The sequence below is a fragment of the Python bivittatus genome, unplaced genomic scaffold (assembly GCF_059951505.1).
Source record: "Python bivittatus isolate LINGU-HERP-01145 unplaced genomic scaffold, Pbiv_v1 ctg000980_np1212, whole genome shotgun sequence".
In the NCBI taxonomy this organism is placed as follows: Eukaryota; Metazoa; Chordata; class Lepidosauria; order Squamata; family Pythonidae; genus Python; species Python bivittatus.
In genome coordinates this window covers 50901204-50923560 of record NW_028277125.1, presented here as the reverse complement: position 1 = coordinate 50923560, position 22357 = coordinate 50901204, and the positions used below count along the sequence as shown (strand labels likewise).

At 35.8% G+C, this 22357-nt stretch overlaps 1 protein-coding gene across 5 annotated transcripts in view; it reads right to left on the bottom strand.

The window, feature by feature from the left end:
- Positions 1–22357, bottom strand: part of RBM20 (RNA binding motif protein 20) — a 99768-nt gene that overhangs the window by 5743 nt on the left and 71668 nt on the right. For all 5 annotated transcript variants that reach the window (XM_088132506.1, XM_088132510.1, XM_088132508.1 and 2 more), the window contains exons 5-12: positions 20242–20333; positions 18094–18237; positions 17073–17204; positions 15050–15129; positions 13342–14023; positions 7473–8109; positions 2797–2916; positions 1244–1365 (exon numbers count right to left, since the gene is read on the bottom strand). In XM_088132506.1, coding sequence (XP_087988632.1) covers positions 1244–1365; positions 2797–2916; positions 7473–8109; positions 13342–14023; positions 15050–15129; positions 17073–17204; positions 18094–18237; positions 20242–20333 — 2009 coding nt within the window. The remainder of the gene's footprint in view (positions 1–1243; positions 1366–2796; positions 2917–7472; positions 8110–13341; positions 14024–15049; positions 15130–17072; positions 17205–18093; positions 18238–20241; positions 20334–22357) is intronic.

Here is a 22357-nt window from a genome sequence, read left to right as displayed (position 1 = left end):
TTGGCTGGGGTTGAAAGACCAAAGAGAAGCATCTTGAACGGAAACAGATGCTGCCCAGTAATAAACGAAGATGCTGGCAGCGGTTGGTCCAGATTCATTGTATGGATGTAAATGTCCTTCATATCAGTCATGCAAACCAAGAGCTATTAATGGTGAGAACACTTGAAATCAGCGCGATGAATCAGTCTGAGGACACTGTTTTGTTTCAAGCTGTAAAATCACAAGAGTAAGCTTCCCCTTCTACCTCAAACAGAGGCAGGATATCTATTGCTCCTTTGCACAGCAGAGTGGTTACTTTGGTCTGCAAAGTGAAATGCGGGGAGGTCTGACGAAAGCATAGTATTGCGAGGGCCCCTGGAACTTGAAGGCGTAGCTCTGCTTATTGTAATAAAAGCCTAATGTTCTCTAGTTTTTAATGCCCTCTTAAGAAAAACAGAGTGAAGGCAATCTACAAAGTTTATTGTTATAGTTGTGCACCATGGATTCAAGTAAAAAGTGATGCTTGGATCTCTGAAGTTAAATCAGAAAACCCAAAGTAAGCTGCCTCTGTTATTAGAATTATGTATATAGAAACTGACTGGAGGATTGGTTTTCAGCATCAAAATAAACTTCTTGTCACAAGAAGGTATTGGATAAAAAGCTGGTGTACTGTGCTAAGTTCTACTTCACTGTCTATCACTGAATGGAACAGTGACAATCTTGAGTCTTCAGTCTGATGTTGTTTCCTTAATCAAGTCAGAAAAGTGCAATCATGCACCGAGACAGATCAGTACTTTTTTGTGGTTCAAAAGCTGCAATCAACATGGTGCTTCATGGGATGCCAGACATATTGACTACTCTTGGAATATCTTTGGGGCTTCCAGTTATTATTTGGTAAATGATGCAGCATAGTTACTAATTTCTCCATAAAAGACTTGATACTGACCCATACTGACCTTGGTATTTAACTACCTAAGCCATACAGCCATGGTATTTAACCACCTGAAGAGACTGTATGCTGGTAAAGTAATATAATTTATACCCCATTCCATGCAGTTTCCTGTTCTACTAGAGTGGAGTGCACTTTCTACAATACTGCTCCTTGGCCACCACTACTGTGATGGAACTGAGCTAGGAGAGACACACAACACTGCAATGAAGAACAGTGATGACACATGTACCATAATAGAATACGTGCTTAGGCTAAAGATCTTGCATGTAGTATAGTTTGTATAAATTAATAATCTGAATAATAATTTGTTACCTGAAGATTTTTATAGTGAACAGTACTTCTACAATGATGAATTTTTGCTGCCTCTTCATTTGTATAGAAAAGTCCACAAAGTTTGCAAAAGTAACCAGTTCTAGGAACAACAAATTCCACTCCTATAAAAAAAATTGAACTATAATTATTAGGAATAAATTTTTTAAAAAAACCTGCCTGGGAGAAAAAATGTTGAATTTAGCTTGGTGTCAGTTTGAATCTAATAAACTATAGCATAACCATTACCATTTAACAGATTACATACTAGTATCATTTTTCATGCTTCCACTTCTAATTATTTCAATGAGTAAAGGTGCTATCTACCTATTTTCATCTTGGGATTTTTACTCCTATTAAATTCAACATATAACATTTGAGCCATTTTACATTAATAGAAAACTATGGAAATATGTAAAGATCCATCTTCAATTTTAATTTAATCAATTTATAAAACTGGAGGAAGAAAATTCCACATGTCAAGATCTACATTTCTTTAAAAAAATCTGGACAAAGCATGTTAGCCCCTTTCCTTTCTTATTTCCATTTTTCTTCCTTTTAGAGAAAAGTGGTTTGTAAATCCAACTGTTAGAAGGAAGGCTTGAAAATAAACTAAATATATCCTCTGTTTCTAAAGTCTGGAAGGGAAAAAAGAGGAAGTGAGAAAGTCTTATTTCCTTTATGCTGGGATTCTTTCTCTGTTATAGTAGTACTGTCCTGGAGAAACTGATGAAAATCCAGCAGTTGGATCATCAGGTTCATCAATCAAACCTATGGTTACTTAGCATTTTAAAATGAGTATTCAGTGCTTTCAATATTTGTCTCTCCCTTTAGTTTTTGAATTGGGGTTCCTTAAAACTTTGTTCTTGGGCTCCTAATATCTTGTCTACACACTATTCAAGCTGATCATAAAATCTAATCAGTACCATTCATCCATACCCATTTCATCCTTATCTGCCTCACTTTACCTGGATTGGTGTTTCCAATTAAGTTTTTAACATTTCAATTTAAATATGCAATATGCGGAAAACTGAACTTCTCATCTTTCCTCTCCTTGACTATTACCATTTCCATATATTATATCAGTATCATCAGTATCATCATAATCATCATTCTCATCATCATCCATTCTAAGAGCTAAGCAGAAAGATTTGTCTATATTTTGTTTCCTCAATCTACTTTTCTCACTTATTCACTCACCTGCATCAGGTTGCTTCCCTGTACTTGATTAGCAAAAATCCACTGATTTCTCTTGGTTTTATTAGAGAAAAGTGGTCCATGCTCTTGTCATCTTAATTACTGAAATCTAACTCTGTCCAGAACTGGATACGTCACATTACATATTTAAGTAACTAGACTTCTGTGATTTTCAAATTCTGTCTAACTATATTACTTACTTGGGTCTGGAGGTTTAATACTGTTCTCAAGATGGAAAACTTCTCTGAGTAAACTGATATCTTTTAATGCAAAATAATGCATGTTTTATTTATTATTTTGCATGATAAAGATATTGTAAAAAGTTACATTATATGTGACTCACTTCTAATTAGACATACCTAGTGGAATGTTGAGTTCCGTAAACACATCTTCTTGTTCCCATGATGGTGAAAAATAGGATTTTTTTGATTCAACTTCTGGGAAGTTAGGATTTTTTATTTCTTGATACCTACAATTTGCTTTAAAAGCAGAGGAACATTTTGAATAAAACTAGTTTGTTAACACAGAGATAAGCCTACAATAGTAACCCACAAAACATTGTCTAGATCACTCAGGGATACTTCCACATGATGTTCTCCAAAATTATTATGTTTTGTTCCATCCACTTTTTCTTCTTAAGAATTTAGGTGAAGTTGTTAAATTGTTGCATTCCAGTATTTTGGGAACTGTAATCTTGGTTGGTTTGTTTCTTTCCCATAGATCTCATAAAACACAAATCGCATGTCCTATAAAACACCATGGTCCTAAAGCACAAATTGCAGTTATAGCCTAGTGATCTAAAAAGTCTAAATCACTATTTAGACTTTTCTGGGATATACTCCTGTTACGTAAAATATTCTGGGATACTCTCCTATTAAATAAAATGTTCCTGTAGGAGGCTTCTATCTAATTGTTTATTTTCTTACAAACAAAAATATCCTTAAAGTGTGGGACTAAAACTGAAAAATTCCATGAAGACAGATAGATCTTTAATTTCACATTTCCTTTTCAAGCCAGCAACTGCTCATTATTTTATTCCACATAAGCACAAGTTAATAGTTAAATTGTGATAACCATGAATAAGACAGAATAAATCTATGAACAATTACTGCAAAGAGATGAAAAAGAATCTTTAGCAAGCTGAGATGGTTCCAAAGATAAATGCAGGACCAACTTCTAATGTGGGGCTAACAACAGAAACTATGTCCTAAGTACTTGCTTGGCTGGCTAGTAGATGTCCCCCTGTCATCTTGCCAGCAGGCTTGTACATTTTTGACTCTGGCTGTTTTCTTGTCCATGCTCACTGGAAAACAGAGAAATTCCGTCTGGAAGCTGTCTGCTCTAATTGGACTTCCCTGCCCCCAGAACATTATCATCAATAGCCCTGGGGGAAATCCTTTAGTTTGTTTTAAAATAATATTGCACTTGTTTAGGTTGCTTGTAAGCTGTTTGGGAGGACTATTGCCCTGAAATAGGAGATATAAATAATTAGAATAATAATTGTTTGGGATTAGAGGAAGCTGCAAATGCCCCTGCCATGTGAGTACTGTTTTCCTTTTTCCTTGGTTCAAATAACTACTAACTAAGCAAGGAGTGTTTCTGCACATTGTTGCAGCTAAAACTCCTAGAGAAAATGTGGCCTCTCATCTCTTAAGGATCTTACCCTCTGAAGTGAAGCAGAAAGAAAGAGTCAGGCATTTATTGTTTTTGGACAATAACCTGCTCTCTGGCACGCTCTTTCTAGTGAATATTTTGAGCATAATCAAGTGACAAGGGAAATGGAAAGGAAGGGGTGCCTTTGGTCTCAACACAACACTATCTGTTTTGTCCGCTACAGCCCAAAGCCTGCAAAAGAAGATGCTGAAGTCCTTCCCAGAGTTTTTTCTTGAGAAATAAGCCCCCTGCTTTAAATGGGATTGCCCATTGAGCAATTCACATGACAGAATAAAAAAAAAAATGCAAAGGCAAACAGTTGTACAAAGTTTGTTTTCTTTCTATTGGTATGCATCAGTAAAGCACAATACTATTACTACTATTATTGCAGGCTGCATCATCTCTTCACATCCACAAGCAATTTGGACCGCAAAGCAAATGGCAAGAGATAGACAAGCAGAAGGAGAATGCTGCTTTTCTACCCTCATATTTCTCAATAAAACAAGCTTTGACTTCAGATGCAGAAGATTGTTAGCACTCATCGAAATCTGGGATAAGCCCATACTCTGCATCCAGGACAACTACTGTATATGATGAATATTTTTCTTTTTAATGGAATGTTCTGCTACTTAATTAGCTCACTTTTCTTTCAGCACTCTGCTCATATTCAGGAGCATATCCTCTAACAAGGGCTCCTGCTGACTTCAATTCTCCAACAAATACTAATAAAAAAGAATAATTCTGTAACATAGAAAATGTCATACTAAACATATTTTCCATGCAGTATGTTGTGAGAAGTCACGGAATAAATATTCTTGCTTACATTCTGATCAGATCTGTATTTTGGGAGCATTTCAGTTTGGTTTTACATCTACAAATATCATCTAATTTGGTTCGAAGGATGGATGCAACTGTAAATCTATTTTCTGCCCGTCCTGGCAAGCACTATGCAGACAGACTTATATAAGGAAACAAACAAACTTGTGATAGCCATTTAGTTTTACAATTACATTTAATTACATTAAACTACCAATTTTTAATTTAAAAATATATTAAAAATTAAGCAAGGCAGGGAGTCTAGCAAATGCCAAACATTTGTTGGTAGGCATACTCTTACTGTCAATCACCATATTGGGATCTAGACTATAACACAGTAAACCCTAATTCTGAGGTTATCCTTCATAAATATTGTTTATTGATGAATTTTGAAAAAAGAAAAATATGTGAACCTAGCGCTGCAGCCTAAAATGTTATGTGAGGACTAAGATGCCAGAGGTTTTTATACTCTGAAAAAAAAATGTTTTTGATATTTTATTATTTTAAAATACTCTGACCTCTCATGAAAAGCTATCAAAGTGGTCCAAGAATTACATCCCAGAGGAAAAAAAATAGAAAAATATTTTAGTAAAAAATGTTTAAAGAAATGTTAGTAGAGATCTTGCATATAACCAGCAACCTAAGGTATACAGATTTAGTCTGAACAATCAGAATATGAATAGGGTCTTCTTAAGGGTGACTTCAGAAGATATGTTGCTTGAGATGGAGGCAGATCTACTGCTTGAGGTGAGAACAGAATCTGCTGCTCCTTTTTCATGTCTTTTTTTCCCTAGCAGCAGCAAATACATAAGTAGAATGTCAAGAAGATATATTTATAAATAAATTGCAGTAGTCAAGATAGGATGTAGCCGAGGTATAGATAAGTTTCAATAAGCTCACCACATCCAATCATCTCAAGAAGAGTTCCAATTGATACCCCAGCCACAGTGGCGTAAATGCATTCCTCATCACAGGAACAGCTTCAGGGACAGCAGAAGTTCAAAGAGCATTTCCAAATGGCAAATATGCTTTTTATGGGATTGCTCAGTCCCATCCAGAATAGGCTTCACCTTAGTTCTCAATTCCAGCTATTTTATCTTAACTAGATTTAATTTCAGCTTGTTCTCCCTTGTCTGCCTCATTATCAACTTTAAGCAACGTTGAAGAGTGCTCATTGTTTCCTTGGAGTTAGATGGTATGGAGCAATAGAATTAGAACCCATTCCAAAGCTCCAAATGAGCTTAAGTGGTAGTTTAAATGTAGATATTAAACAACATAGGGAACAAGAACCCTGTAGCTCACATAAACTAATGACATAAATATCAAATAGTAAATTGCAGCACCATTTCAGCACTGCCCCAACAAAGACACTGAAACCACTTTAAAATAGTTCCCACAGTGCCTCACCCTGAGAGATTACCAGAAGGATCCTACAGTCAATAGTATTGAAAGCCACCAAGATCAAGGAGAACCTGCATAGTTGCATTACTCTCATCTAGCTTCCAGTGATCACAGCAATCTCAGCACCATAAACTTGGTGATAGCCTGACTAAAATGGATCCAGATAATCAGTTACATCCAGACCCTTCTGATGCTCTGAGGCCACCGCTTTTTTCAATCCCCTTACCAAAGAATGGAAGATTTGATAGTGATATATACAGCCACTCCTTGTTTAGAGGCTACCTCATTTAGTGACTGCAAATATGACAGTAATTTTTTAAAAAAATCATTTTCCAACCAATGCATGCACCTCCAACCAAATTTCATGGACCCAACAACAATGCACCCTGGAATGAGAGTAACAATGGTACAGTATAACTGTACGAGAGAACTTTATCTGAATGAGACAGCAGCAACCAGTGATCTTCGCTGCGTCTGTCTCTCTCTCTTCCAGTCACGTTCACTTAGCAACCATTTTGCTTCTGGTTTAAGAAATGGATTGTGGTCGCTCAATGAAGAGAGGGTGTAATTAAAACATTCTTGCTGATTTATGAAGGTTTTTTTTCAGTAAAGGTTAAGTAACTGCCTTTAAGGAAGTAGGAACACTTCCCTCACTCACAAATTCATTAATCACCTCCAGTAACTATGGATTCAGTTGCAAACTGATTGACTTAATCAGCTAGAAGGAGTAAGGCTCAAGCAAACAGTTAGAGGCCCACATCTCCCCACATAATCTGTTCAAAATGAAATGTGAGAATCCAAAACCCCATTTCACAGCAACCTGATCTGCCTCATGAGATATCAAAGGACTTTTAAAAAATCAACAAGCCATAAATGAAGAGTAATTATTCTTCACACCAACAATTCTAAGTAATTTAAGATGGCACTCTAAAGTTTCAAATTGTAAGAACCTGGAAGAGGTCATAACAGATAACTCTTCCAGAATACTTGCTAAACATTTATCTAATATCCTTGACGCCATTTGATATGATTTAATGTTGACAGTTCTTCAATCCAGCTCATTGCTAAGAAAGTTAAAATCCTTAAGTAGCACACATTTGTACTGAAATATATTAAACTTAAGATATATTGCATATATAAAAAGAAGGAAAAATGTGCAACATACCCTCGGTCTTTGGAGTTTCCTCATGTCCAGAGTTTGTTTCTTCTTGAGATTTTTTTGCCAGGATATCTTTATCTTTATTATTCCTGCTTTCCAGAGTTTCTGTCTCTTTATAATCATCTACAAATGTGTCACTCTGCTGGAAGAGTTCTTCTTTTGGAGGATCTGAAGATATGTACTGTTTCTCCAATTTTAACTGAATATTAGAATTTTCATTTGTTTTTCTTTCATTATCATGCTGATCTGAATCCTGTTCAGATCTGCTTTCATGCAATTCATCTGTCTTATCTTCAGTATCAAAGTTTAGATAAGTTGCTTTAGTAGCTGTACTATTATCTTCAGAACCACTTACTTCCCCTGCATTTTCTTTTTCTGATCCTATGATGGCTTCCACTGTATTAGATTTATCTTCCTTTGTATTTAATAAGCTGTGTTCATTCTTTACCTCCAATCCAGCAGCTAAGGCACTCCTTATGGAACATTCTTCATCTTCCTGACCTACAGTTATTATTTCTTCAACATCAGTTATATCAGGTTCCATAATAAGATCATCCTCTCCTACCTCATCAACAGTTACAAGCTCTTCCATATTGGTTGGATACCAAGTTTCAGCTTCCATGTCACTTCCACTCTCCCAATCCTGCAACAAAAATGCAAATTCTATTAGCACAATTACAATAAATAAACATGTCAATCTGATTCTCGTAATTGCATATCACAAATTGTTTATAAGAATAAATCATGATCGCCTCCTTTGTTACTTATTTATTAGATTTATGTCCTGCCTTTCACTCAGGAGCTCAAGATGGCACACATAGTCCACCATCCAAACTCCGATCAGTTCCTACCCTAGATTTTTAAAAAATCATCTAAGGCTGGTTAGGTGCTGCCATCTGCTGTGGCCTTCACATATTAACTTACATGTATAACTTTTATTGAGTTATACATGCAAGTTAATAAGTGAAGGCCACAGCATGTATGCATACATACAATATTAATATTTATTAAGTTAAGATCTACAGCAACTCAGATGTCATGATAAATAATAGCATTTATTATCCATAAATAAGTATGGATTTATGTAGTTACAGTACTCACATTTTGTTCTTTAACAAAATTTTCAAATCATATTATGAAATAGAATATAATAGTAATTATACTGAGTATATGAAGTAAAGTATCAGACAAAACACATACTTAAAATGTAAACAGCATTAAATAGATAACCTTTACAGGTATTTAGATGATATTAATGTAAGAAGCAGACCAATTTTGAGGGAGAAGGTATTCAATAAATAAGATACCTCCAAAAAAGGGGGGGGGCATTTTCTCAGGTAGCACTTTCCATCCTGGGGAAAGGTCTCAGATCTTAAACTATATAGAGGCAGTATTTGTGTGTACTCTATCCTCAAACTGTGAAATATTTTAAGAGAGAGGGAGATAATTTTTCCCTCAAGCTCTGTTAGTTGATAAGAGAAGGGCTTGAGGGAGAAATTGGCCTAATCTTAAATAACAGATTTGAGAAAAAGATAATACTTCTGAAGAGTTTCTTGTAGATGGTCTTGACTGCCTGCAGTTCCTGTGTCTTCCTAAAAATTATCACTTAGTACTCCTGTTTATGCAAACAGTGCTAAGCAGTATCTGAAGTGAGTCCCTGAACCTCTTTATACTCTTACCAATATACCAGCTATCTTCCAATCTTGATGTTCAAATTATTTGGACTGAGTGCTGTTATCCCTTGCTCTTTGTTGGAATTCCTATGTCTGACTTTAATTTGTTCTTGTCTATACTTCCAGATGATTGTGTGTTTGTGTGCATGTATTTGAGAATGATCTAGTAGGATCATTATTCCATTAATTAAATAAAATGTCTAAGTTGCTCAGTATCTGGGTCACCTGCTGAGGGCCTTTAGTATTAGGGGAAGAATAAATTTCTTAAAATTTTAGCACCTTGGTGGCCTGGTTCATATAACATAGAGCTGAAATCCTTCAGCAGGCAACTCTTTTGCTCTGTCTGCTTAACGACCCAGGAGATTGCTTAACAATCACAACCAGGAGTGCCTGGTTTGGAGTCATTGAGCAAAGCAATCACATGGGCATCTCACTTAACAACCACTTCACTCAACGGTAGTAATTCCGGTCCCAATTGTGGCCATTAAGTGAGGACTACCTGTAGAGCGACACATCCACTCTGCTAGAATATACTGGATGGGCAGAAACAATTGGAGATAGAGGGTCCCTCATATAACCAGGCCCTATGCCATGAAATGTTTCATAGGTGACAACCAGCACCTTGAACTGTAGCTGGAAGCTGACTAGCAACCAATGCAGCTTGCGTAGAAGCAGTGACACATGGGCATAACAAAAAGTGCCTGTTACTCTTGCACCACTGCATTTGAGCCATCTGTAGCTTCCAGATGGTCTTCAAGGGCAGCCTCATGTACAGCGCATTGCAATCCAGTCATGAGGTGACCAGGGCATAAGTAACCGTCTGAAGGGCCTGCCTTCCATCAAACCTCTAGTCTTAATCAATTTCACTGGAGCTCTGAGGTGTTGCAGTGTGGGAGCTGCCAAGAAACCTCAAACAAATTAAAGCCATATTTTCATCATTCATCAAAAATTGTCAGCATGAGGAAGGAAGAAGGTGGAGTATTATATTCAGTAACTGATAGAACTATCTTCAGATCAAAAAGACCTCTGTTGGTGGCCCTAGTCACAACATTTTGAAGGCTGGAAATTGGACATAGAGATACTTATCTATTTGCCCATAATGTTGCTTCACTGTAATCTAATTTGCCATCATAAGCGGTTGTACAATGGCATTTTTGACTTCCATTATTTAGCATAGTAACTAATTTACTTTATGGAAAATACCATTGAGTTTTTTCCATATACTTCTGCCACAATCCCAACCAGTCCTATCACATTTCAAAAGAGGATCATAATTCCATAATTGCCTTTGCACAAAAAACTTTCAACTACTGTTTAAGAAATTTGATTCAGACAATTCCTACTGTAGAAGCTTTTATAGAGAACACAGCAATGAAATTACTCTAGAAATTATTTTAAAACACAGTGTGTTGGTAGCAAATGAGAGAAACAACAAATCCTCACACAGGCAAGCAAATGATTTTATAGGTACCATGGAAATTTGGTGGAATGAAAGTCATGATTGGAATGTAGAATCTAAGAGAAATACACATAGCAAAAATGGAAATGTTTGCATACCTCTGAAAAAATATATGACTTTAAATATGGGAGTTCTGTTGAAACCATTTGGATAAAATTACAAGGAGTAAAAACAAAAATGTTACCATGTGGGAGCTTACTACAGACTACACTTCCAGGAAGAGGATATGGCTGATGCCCATCTAAATCAACTTACCAACTTCACAAGATGGCAATCTACAGTTCTAATGAGAGATTTCAATTAACCTGATATTTGCTGGAACTCCAACAGACCTCTGAGTTCACTTGCTATTGATTTTAGTTTCCTTGCAAGTCTCAGAAAATTACAATTTCATTTTTCTAAATATTGCTCTGGTTCCGAGCACTGAATTAAACTGAACCATCTCCAAAACAATCCACACAGAATCAGGCTATTTCTGAAGCTCTAGACCAGGTAATCCCTGCACATCCCTACTTCAGACAGGCTATTTTATTTTGATTCTTTAAATCTGAACGTCATATTTATGATAAACGTCATACGTTTATCAATTTATCTGTGTTAATTAAAAATGAATAGATGTTCTTTTCACAATTCTGGAGATACAAGGGAGCAGAATCTTTTGTTGAAATGGTATAAGACACCATTCAGCGAACATCGCTCACAGTCAACAACTTCTGCAGTCCAGCTGTTTTTCTATTAAACATTACTGAGCCTTATTTTCCTACAAAGTATACCGAGTTGGCACTGTACATTATAATAGCTGCTAGGATACTTGATACTTCTTATAACTTCATTTTAAAAAAAACACTGAATTTAATTTAACCTATTTAGAAATAGTTTAGAAATAGAAACTATTTATGGACTATAATTCTGTACATGGACCTGTACCAACTCTGAAGTTTGGTTTCTTTTAACATCAAGTTTTCACATATTAGATTTTGGCTGATTCATTTTAATAAGTATAGGCTTTCTCAGATTAGACAGAAACTCCTATTAATTATTCATCCTGACAGATGATTCTTATTATACTGACTATCTTTGCTAAGTTATTGATTTGATTTTGTCAGTGGTTTTAAAATGCTAAATTAGATCAGCCTTAGTAGTAGTAGAAATCTAATACTACTATGAAAATTCTTTTTTAATTTTATAGATCTTGTAAATGTGTTCTCTATTTCTTTTTTTGTTCATTTCTTTTTCCTCTTTTGCTGGTTGTGCTTTTAATTATTTGTTAAAATAAAATAAGATAAAAATGATAACTTTTTTCTGTAGTCATGAAGGAACAGTAGATTTAAAATGAATGCAGTGGGGGCATTTCTGTCCAATTTATTGCCTTAAAAATATTCCTATACCTTCTGCACAAATGGAAATCATAATTAGTCATAAATGTAAGCAAAACATTATCTTGTAAAGATAAGGGTTTGGGGTTGAAACATCTATAGTTTCAACACCATCAAGATCTTCTGACTGAAAATGAAGTTTGTGAAAAGCTAACATTCACCACATCTGTGAGATTAACTCCATCTCTCTTTCAAAATTCTGCACAGCAACGTTAAAGCCTGTTCCAGATGGTTGGATTGACTGGGATATGGGCAATGCAGAGGTTTAATGGAATTACCCCACATCCCTGCTTCTGCTAATGAAAACTCATAACTAGATTTTACCCCCTCCTGCAATTTTTGAAATATCTCTATTTTCTTAAACAGTTGCACCTGCCAAAACAAAGCATTTTCTAAACCTTTAAGAAAATGCTGCCTAGAAGATTACTTTGAGGCTGACCAGGATTTCTAAATCACTTTCCAATATGTGGCATGATATTTATCCTTTCAGAGAGAAAAAAACCCAAACCAAACCTGTGAGCCTATGCAAAACACACAGGCTCCCAATCAATCACCAGAACAAAGTTGTAATTCTGAATATAAGAGTTATCAGTAAGTGGAAGTCATACCAGAGAGCATGTCTACATTAAAATAAGCTGGTACATTACTATCTCTCTATTATAACTTTATATGGGTGTTATGATATGAAAATAAAAATAATTTACTTCACAGAACTGAAATGATACAGAGATAAATGTAATAATATATTTCAATGTATAATCAGATAGTTTTCAGCACAAATAAAAATGAACACATGGGCAAGGATACTTAGCTTTATTCAACGTTAGACAGAAGGAATATATGCAAATATTATCACATGTTGCTGCCTTTACATCTATCTGTATTATGCATCTTAACAAAATTGTTGCAGATTACTTTGTTGTATTCTACTAAATTTTATGTTCTTTGGGTGGAAGGTTATCACCAGTTGCTTTAAATTAGATTCAGGAACTACTAAACTGTCTTCTAAGTTTTAAAAGACTTGGGATTCTAGCAAGAATGACAAAATCCTGTGGCACCTTAAAATCTACTAAACTTATTAATGCATGGATCTCACTCCAGACTATGTCTAGTAAATTGATCCTAATCCACAAACTCTACCTGGTAACAGATTTACTAGTTATTAAGATTCTACAAGATTCTTTGTTGTTTTTGCTGGAAAAGACTAGCTTGAGTACTCCTCTGAACTTGCAGAAATAAATTTATATTCTAATTAAACAAAACAATGTAGCTAACAAGAACTATTGAAGTTCTTTCATAATTAATGTTAATAATAGTAGATTAAAATAATTATCTTTATATTCATAATAGTTTATATTACTCATTACCTCATTTTCATTTCCTTTTCCTTTCTTTACATTATTTCTTTCAGCTATACCAGGTATCTCCTCCTCTGGCTTTTTAGCAGTGTCTTTTAATTTTTCTTTATCACTTTGCTTTTGCCTGACACTGTCAGGCATCATGTTGGGCTTTTGTTCTGACATTTCCTCCTTAGCTGTGTCTTCACAATGAGAATGTTTGCGTTCTCTCAGTCTTGTCTCTTCCTTCCTTTTGCACTTCAAAGCAGCATCCAGTGTCTGATATTTATCAGACTTTTGCTTAGATGATTTTCTGTAACAGTCTTCTTCTCTCATCTTATACCCAGACAAAAGGTAAGCCCCTTTTGCACTGGGTGAACCCCCTCTTAAATATTTTTCTTTGTGTCCTCTAGTTGTTTCAACGTGCTCTTCCAAGTCTAGGTGCCGTATATAATGTTTTCTTTCATGCATCCACATGTCACACCGATCTCTTTTCTCTTCTCCATTCTCTCTCCAAGGCGGTAATTCTTTATCTTCCTCTCTTCGAGAATAAGGAGACTGATCCCATGGCTCTCTTCCATTTCCCCACTCTGTTCGGTTTGTGCTTAATGGACTACGGGGGGAACTACAGGAAGTGAAGCTTGGAGTCCGTGATCTTGGGGAAAGTGAACAGTTTATGGGGCTGCGAGAACGAGGCCTTTCCAGTCCATATCTACAGTACAGGGAAAGAGTGGCATGTTCCATATAAGCATTCTTAAATAAATCAGCTGCTACTTAAGGTCCACAACTATTTCATGTTTATCTGTTTTTAAAAGCATGCATGCATTTCAAATTGTCAGTCAATAATAACAGTGGGTATCATACTTGTTTTAAAATAACAATATTTTCAGTGTGGCTTTCTATCGTGTATAATCAGAGAAGCAGAAACAAGTGGAAAATGCTAATATACTACTATGGTCAAGGGAAATGACCATCTGCCTAAGATTTGAATAAATGCTAACAATATGAAAGGCAATAGTAACAATAATAATATAAATTGACTTTATGTAATTAAACAACTCTGGTGGTGATATTGGATATTTATTCAGGAAAAGGATATTTAGATAGATATCCTTCTCTTACCTATCATAGTTCCTAATGCAAGGATGGGATGATTCCCAAGACCTTTGAAACTGAAGCAAAGCCATTCCCCCATCTCCACTTCTCTGTACTGCATCTCTCCATTTCTGGCCATTTCTACCCATCTTGGCTGCCTGATATCTTCCCCCTTTGGAAAGGCTAGCCAAGATCTTCAGTACTGGAGTATTTGCAAGAATATCAGGATCATTCGCAAGAGTAGCTCAGCTGTTCCACACTCTCCAGAAGGAGGAAAGACATGGAGTGACAAAGTTGCTCCTTGCAAGAAAAGGTAGAAAAACTGGCTTCTTGTTTATCCTGCCTGGACTGCTTTTATCAGGTATATGCAAGCAGTCCATGCAGAATAAAAGTGATTTTTTTTTAACAAAGAAAACACAATTTAGAACTTATTCATTATTATTCAAATAGGAGAAAACTTCAAATCTTAAGGAACCACCAGTCTTATATTTGAAAGTCTGTCTTGCATGAATATTTTTTTTCAAACTTTGTAGCTTCTTTCCAATTTATATGGAAGGACCTAGTAATAGTTTCTCCTCTGCTGAAATCACATCTTTTCTTCCATCTGTCGCAAAAATAGAACAATATCAATATGAAAAAATACCTGTCTGTTTCTCGCAACATATCTCTTTCTCTTTGAGAATGGATATCTTGGATTATTGCTGCCACATTCTTTCCTGGTTTCTAAGCAAAATAAACATATAATGACTGTAAATAAATGTATACTTCAACATTTCTAAAAATAAAGTTTGCTTGCATAGATAGTATCTTCAATGGCCTGTCCTTACCACTGCATCCTTCATTAATTCTTTTCAGTTTTCAACATAAACAATCAAATCAGTCATGCTTTTCAATTAATTCCCTGTTGATTTGTACATATGAAAATAAAGAATGCTTAAACCAAACAAACAGCTTTTCCTAAGCACTAGTCTGATTCATTTTTGAGACTTCAAATGGCCCAGTAACTTTTGCACTAATTCCCACCCATCCATTCATATTGCCTAGGAGAATAATTTTTCCTCAGAACTCATTCTGTTTCTTCATTATCCCCACTTATTGGAGCACCATGCAACTATCAACAAGTTATGAACTTCTATTCTTCTATATATCCAGAGCAATCTATATGATGCCAACACATATTTTCTGACAGCTATATTAGTTCTTTCATTCATAGTTAAATCTACACTGCACCTACCTACAGTATTCATTGATTCTATTCCATAAAATCAACTAGTTTCATTCAAAGTTATTACATACTTCACTGTTTTTTTCATTTTACTACTCCTCCCTCCCTCCCTCTAGGTTTTCTTTTGGTTTTTAAGAAAGCAACCCTTTCTTAATTACCAGTCTCTTGTTGCAAGCAGATCATCTGCCTTCCCCTTGGCAAGCTTGGCACTCTTCAATTAATCTGTTCTTAATCCCTTCTAATAAATTTCATTTCCTTATAATTTGTTTCATATTGCATACAGAATACTCCCCAGTACTACTGCAACTCTCAGTCAGACTTCGTGGTATGAACTGTAATAAAACTGGTAACTGGAAGACACAAGTATAAGCGACTTTGCAAAAAATCATGGGAGCTGTTGCTAAACATTTGCTCCAACATGTTAGTGGGGGGCTCTGGGGTCTGTATAAGGGATGCTGATCAGCTGCTTATGCCTCTGGACTGCCTTTTTCCACAAAAAAAAAAATCTATGGAAATAGTATATTTAATTCCACAATATATTCTTGTTCATGGTAATTTAAAAAAAAAACGAGTCATCACTAATCAAAATACTGATGTCCTATCTTAAAGCTCTTAGTCAATGACTTCATCTGAACTTCTTAGCTCTGAACACATATTATGTTAGGGCTCACTGAATATCCAAGTTTACCAAACAGTGAGGAGTATTTGAAGGGAAAAAACAGCAAAATGTACTTGTGATTACTTTTAGAAGAAACAAGGCATCAGTACACAAGATTGCCTTGTCTCTTTGTAGGGGTGGGTATGGAATTCCTTATCTGTTAGTACAGAGATGTGGAAGAAAAGAAAAGGAAAGCACAAAAAATGTATCTCGAAAGTATACTTTACATGGACTGCCCTCTTTTCTCTAAAGGGCATTACAACAAGACATTATATGGGAAGGATGCTGGAAAAGAGAGGGAGGAAGGGAGATGAAGAAGGCATGGGAAGCCTGCTCCACCAAAGTGCCCTTCCACCACAAAGCCAGTATCACAAAATGTTCTGAGGGAATGGTCTTTTAAGAAAAAAGGCTCCAATTATTATTTTTTAAAATAATAATTATTATTTTATTAATTATTAAAGAAACCAGGTTGGATTTGCATTCTGAATTGTGGGAAAAATGTAACTGCAATCACTTAGTCAATCTCATAATCAAAGGCTAAATGAAAAAGAACATTAAAAGAAGTCATGAATTACAAGTTTTGTTTGCCTCATTTAGTATATTTAAGCAAATTAAACAGGAAATAGGCTCCATTAATGAATAATGCATGTACATATTAATAATTAACTGGCTACAGGAAAGGAAAGGAAATACTTAAATTTTATCTGTAAACAAAAATGTGCAGTTGAAGACCATTTCTGAGCAGCCTGTTTAACAGAATGACATGATAAACAATTATATCACCTTTAGCTGAAGTTCTTTGTATCTCTTAGACATCCTAATGAGTAACTTGTCATCATTTATCATTGCAGGTTTCTCTTTATAATATTCTACCATAGCCTGAGCTGCTTCAGTATAGGCCATCTCTAGAAAAGCCTGTTATAATACAAAAACAGTTGAGAGTTTAGTTATTTAGTACACACAAGAAAAATGCAAAAACTACAGTAATAGTATATTAAGATTATAATTTTAAAAATAAATGTAATTTTTCTAAATATAAAATATTTCAATATATTTATCCACAAATAAATATAGGAATATTTATTTGTTTTCTGCTAATCAGATACTCTGGTATAATTTTAGTTGCAGAAAAATACAGGAGGCTAGTATCTTCAACTATAGGAAAAAAGATGGTATAATGATAGATCATCAGTTGTAGAACATAACGAAGTTTAGAAATTTTAAAAACAACTGTTATGGAACCAACGTCTTCAGAGAATGAATGTGTGTGTATTTGTGTATACAGTATGTATGTACGTGTGTGCCTGTGGCTCCTCTCTGGGTGGGTGGGTGTGTAGACAGACAGACAGACAGACAGACAGGATAGATCAATCTCCTGCAAACCAAGAGAACAGGTGAACAAAGAGAAAGCCCTTTCTGCTATATAAGCCTAGCTACTTGCCTGAAGATTGGGAAAAGGCTGACACTTTGTTAGTGACTGAAGGAAGATGGGGCTGTGTTTACTACCTATCTTGCCTCTCCCTCTTTTTCTCTCTATTACACACACATACTCTCAACAGTCCTAGCAAAGTAACCTTGCTGCATCTCCTCATGTATCTTGCACATACTCAAAAAAGGATGTTCAAAGTATACTTTCCTAAACAAGGTAATTCTAAGATACCTTGTTTCCTCTACATCTCCAAATCCCATCAGCCCCAACAAGTTCAATCATCAGAATTCCCTAACCATTTTTTATAGAACGTACAAAACTTAAACAAAAGTTTTACATATTTACATTTTTACTATAACTGAAAAAAAGGAATACCTGATTGGTAGATTTCATGAGAATATAATTAGTGACTTTTCCAAAGGGAAGTCCAAGGTTGATGACATCATTCTCTGTACAGCTTCCTTCAGGAAGATTACAGATGTGTACTACACGCCCTGGGACACATTTCCTTTGTAGAACCTGAAATTATTAAAAAATAAATTCAGAAACAGAGTGGTAAAACAACCACCAGCTAAACATACACATTTGAAATCACACTTCTTATCCTGCACTGAGTTTGTACATAGCTGACCTTTTCAGAATCTCAAGTACTTGTGCATGGAGTCCATATAATCTCCCTTTTATTGTAGCCCAAGAGTTTGGTTGATAATTAATACTCTCATGTAATTGTGTAGCAACTAATAACATATTGAAAGACTGGCTTATATAACACTTTCATGTAAGATATAGACTACAGGAATACTTTTGAGGAAATCTATAAATCCACATTTCTACTAATCACCACGCATATAATCATCCATGTCTAAAGTATACCCCATTTCTCTAATATTCAATATATAACTGTACCATCAATGACTTGCTACAAATCACAATGATGGAAAAATAATGAAACATCAGAGGCAAGTACATAAGTCACATGGTTTGCATCACACTGTTGTGACTCATGTTTTGCCATTTGCTCCCACTTTCAGTAGCAGCTGAAATTTGAGACTAAAGAGAATGACTTGATCACATCTGGTCTGCAGCTAAAGAACATGAACAGGCTTTGAATGCTGAACCACAAAACCTGACTTAAGATTCTGAGAGCCCTTTGGAGCTTGACTCCTCTAAGGCAACTTCAATCCCATAGAAGCAATGAAGGAGGCAAGGCACCAGATGAGAACCCATAGAGTTCAAGAAGGGTTTCCTGGTAAGCTATTTTTTTAAGAATCTATATTCCGCAAACAAAGATGGAAGTTAGTTTGGATTGATGGCTTTCCTCTGTACTCTGACAAATACTGGGTATCTACTTAATATCAGGATAACTCAACTATCACACAAAGAATCAGTATATTCTACAAGTATACATTCTCTCTTATTTCTTGCTAACTGCATCCACTTTACCACAGCTTCCTATGAAGAACCCTTTTTTCCTGTTAAATAGATATGGGGTGCAGCTAGTGTGTTCAAAGAGCTGGGATTTGAATTGCAGTCTCCATGTATCATCTCGATGATTTTGGCCCAGTGTAGAACACACTGACTGTTTGTGTGGCAGTTGAGATGTTCTGACATTAAGCAGATTTATAAAATGGTCTTAGAAACTGTAACCGTAATATAGTTATGCCATTTTTCTTCCTTATACTAATTACACAATTGTAAAACAAATCATTAGTAATTGCACCATTATAAAGCAAACCACTCAAGCCAGAGATTAACACTTGACTGTAATATTTTCCCATTGCTTAGAGAAGTGGTATTAGCTTCTAATTCTAATTTGTCAGTAGAAGGTTTCCTGAACAATAATTTTGTTTATGCAAAGTAAAAATGTATATGCATTAACGGTTTACTGGACTCCTGTAGATAAGTTATTAACAGGAAATGCAGATCAATAACTACACTTTTATTCCCAAGGTTTAGATTAGGATAAAAATATGGTTATGTTGAGCAGATAATTGGTTTGATGAAATCCTTTGGGAAAACAATTTAAAAAGTATCTCCTCAAGAAACAATTATTCTACAAGATGTATTGATAAATATTTATTCATCTCACTAGAAAAAAGAGCAAGCACATACATGAAATGTCAGTAGGATCCTGCAGAAAATAAGAAAGTTGACCTTGATGGTGAGACTTGCAAGATTGATGTCAGCCACACTATGTAGCCCAAAGCAAGAAATCAAGTCCACAGGATACCTAAAACCATGTTTATTAATATTGGGTATAGTAACAAATTCTTGCAAGTCTGACTGTGCTTTATCCACCTCCCCCATGCTTATACTGAATTAGGGAAGTGTCTGCCTGAATTTTTGTACATGCCTTCTTATTTTGGGCTTAAGCCATATTTCCTCCTCATTGCTTTGGTAATGGATCTGGCCTATCTCTATCATGCAGCCCAGCATCCAGGAACAATTTCGATATGGAATATAAAATGACTCCAGTGGAATCTCCAGCCTATTAATAATAATAATAGTAATAGTAATACTCACATTTCCACCAGGTGGTACATAAGAGAACGTGGAACTTGATTGGCCAAATGAAGATGCTGAATTGTATGATGACTCTGTATTTAAAGGATAATCTAAAGAAATGACACATATTCAGTGAAAAGCTATCAATGTGTACATTCAAAAAGAGAATGCATTTCCTTAAACGTAGATTTTGAGAGAGCAAAATCATTTCACATTTATTTATGTTCTTGCTACAAAGCACCCCATTGCTAATTAAAGCCATGATTCCCTGGAGATATCTGACATATAAAATTGTAATACATCAAAGTGAGATTTTGTTCCAGATGGGCAAAGCTAACATAGAAGGAACCAAATTGAATCAAATCAAAGGAACCTAAGGAAATCCCTAAAATACTGCTTTGTCTCATTCTTCTTTTCTATTAACTGGCAATTAATTCATGTTATTTTTAATTCTCACCTCAAAGTAGTCAGAGCCATATGCAGTGGGGGCAAGTTAGTCAAATGATGAAATATATGTCCTGAAGACTTTCTGTAAAAACTACAACTCATGTGCCACCCTTAGATGTGAGGGTAAGCACGTAAGGCATCATGTGCATTATGACATATTTGCATATGTGTTGCTATTTTAAAGAAAACAAGGTTTGCTCTGGCATCACTAAAAGTAACATATAATTTAGTAGCTACAGGCTCATCTCCATGAATTTGTCTAATATTCTTTTAAACCTACCCATCACTAAATCTTGTATACATCTGATTGTTTCTCTACCCTAATCTCATACTGTTCAACTGTTTGGATGAACCCAGGTTCTGCTACAAAGGGCAGAGTGGGGAGTGGGGAATCTCTTCTTTTTCCATGTCTTTTAAATACTTTTTAATTTTAAATACTTCTTTCATACTCCTCCCCCTTCATGGATCACTGCCTTGTCGTGGCAAAGGGGCTTGCGTAACTCAGTGAAGCCATGAGCTATACCATGCGGGGCCACCCAAGACGGACAGGTCATGACAGAGAGTTCTGACAAAATGTGGTCCACTGGAGAAGGAAATGGCAACCCACTCCAGTATCCTTGCCAAGAAAACCCCATGGACAATGTTAAAAGGCTAAAAGATATGACACCGGAAGATGAGCCCCTCAGGTCGGAAGGTGTCCAATATGCTACTGGGGAAGAGCGGAGGGCAATTCCAAGTAGCTCCAGAAAGAGTGAAGTGGCTGGGCCAAAGCCGAAAGGACGTTCAGCTGTGGATGTATCTGGAAGCGAAAAGAAGGTCCGATGCTGTAAAGAACAATATTGTATAGGTACCTGGAATGTAAGATCTATGAACCAAGGCAAGCTGGATGTGGTCAAACATGAGATGACAAGATTGAACATCGACATCTTGGGAATCAGCGAACTGAAATGGACGGGAATGGGTGAATTTAATTCAGGTGACCATTATATCTACTACTGTGGCCAAGAAACCCTTAGAAGAAATGGAGTTGCACTCATAGTCAATAAGAGAGTGGGAAAGGCAGTAATGGGGTACAACCTCAAAAACGACAGAATGATCTCAGTGCGTATCCAAGGCAAACCATTCAACATCACAGTAATCCAAGTCTATGCCCCAACCACTGATGCCGAAGAAGCTGAAGTTGACCAGTTCTATGAAGACCTACAACACCTTCTAGAACTAGCACCAAAAAAAGATGTCCTTTTCATCATAGGGGATTGGAATGCTAAAGTAGGAAGTCAAGGAGTAATTGGAATAACAGGCAAGTTTGGCCTTGGAGCACAAAATGAAGCAGGGCAAAGGCTAATAGAGTTCTGTCAAGAGAACAAGCTAGTCATAGCAAACACTCTTTTCCAACAACACAAGAGACGACTCTACACATGGACATCACCAAATGGTCAATACCGAAACCAGATTGATTATATACTTTGCAGCCAAAGATGGAGAAGCTCTATACAGACAGCAAAAACAAGACCAGGAGCTGACTGTGGCTCAGATCATGAGCTTCTTATTGCAAAATTTAGGCTTAAATTGAAGAATGTAGGAAAAACCACTAGACCACTCAGGTATGACTTAGATGATATTCCTTGTGAGTACACAGTGAAGGTGATGAATAGATTTAGAGGACTAGATTTGGTAGACAGAGTGC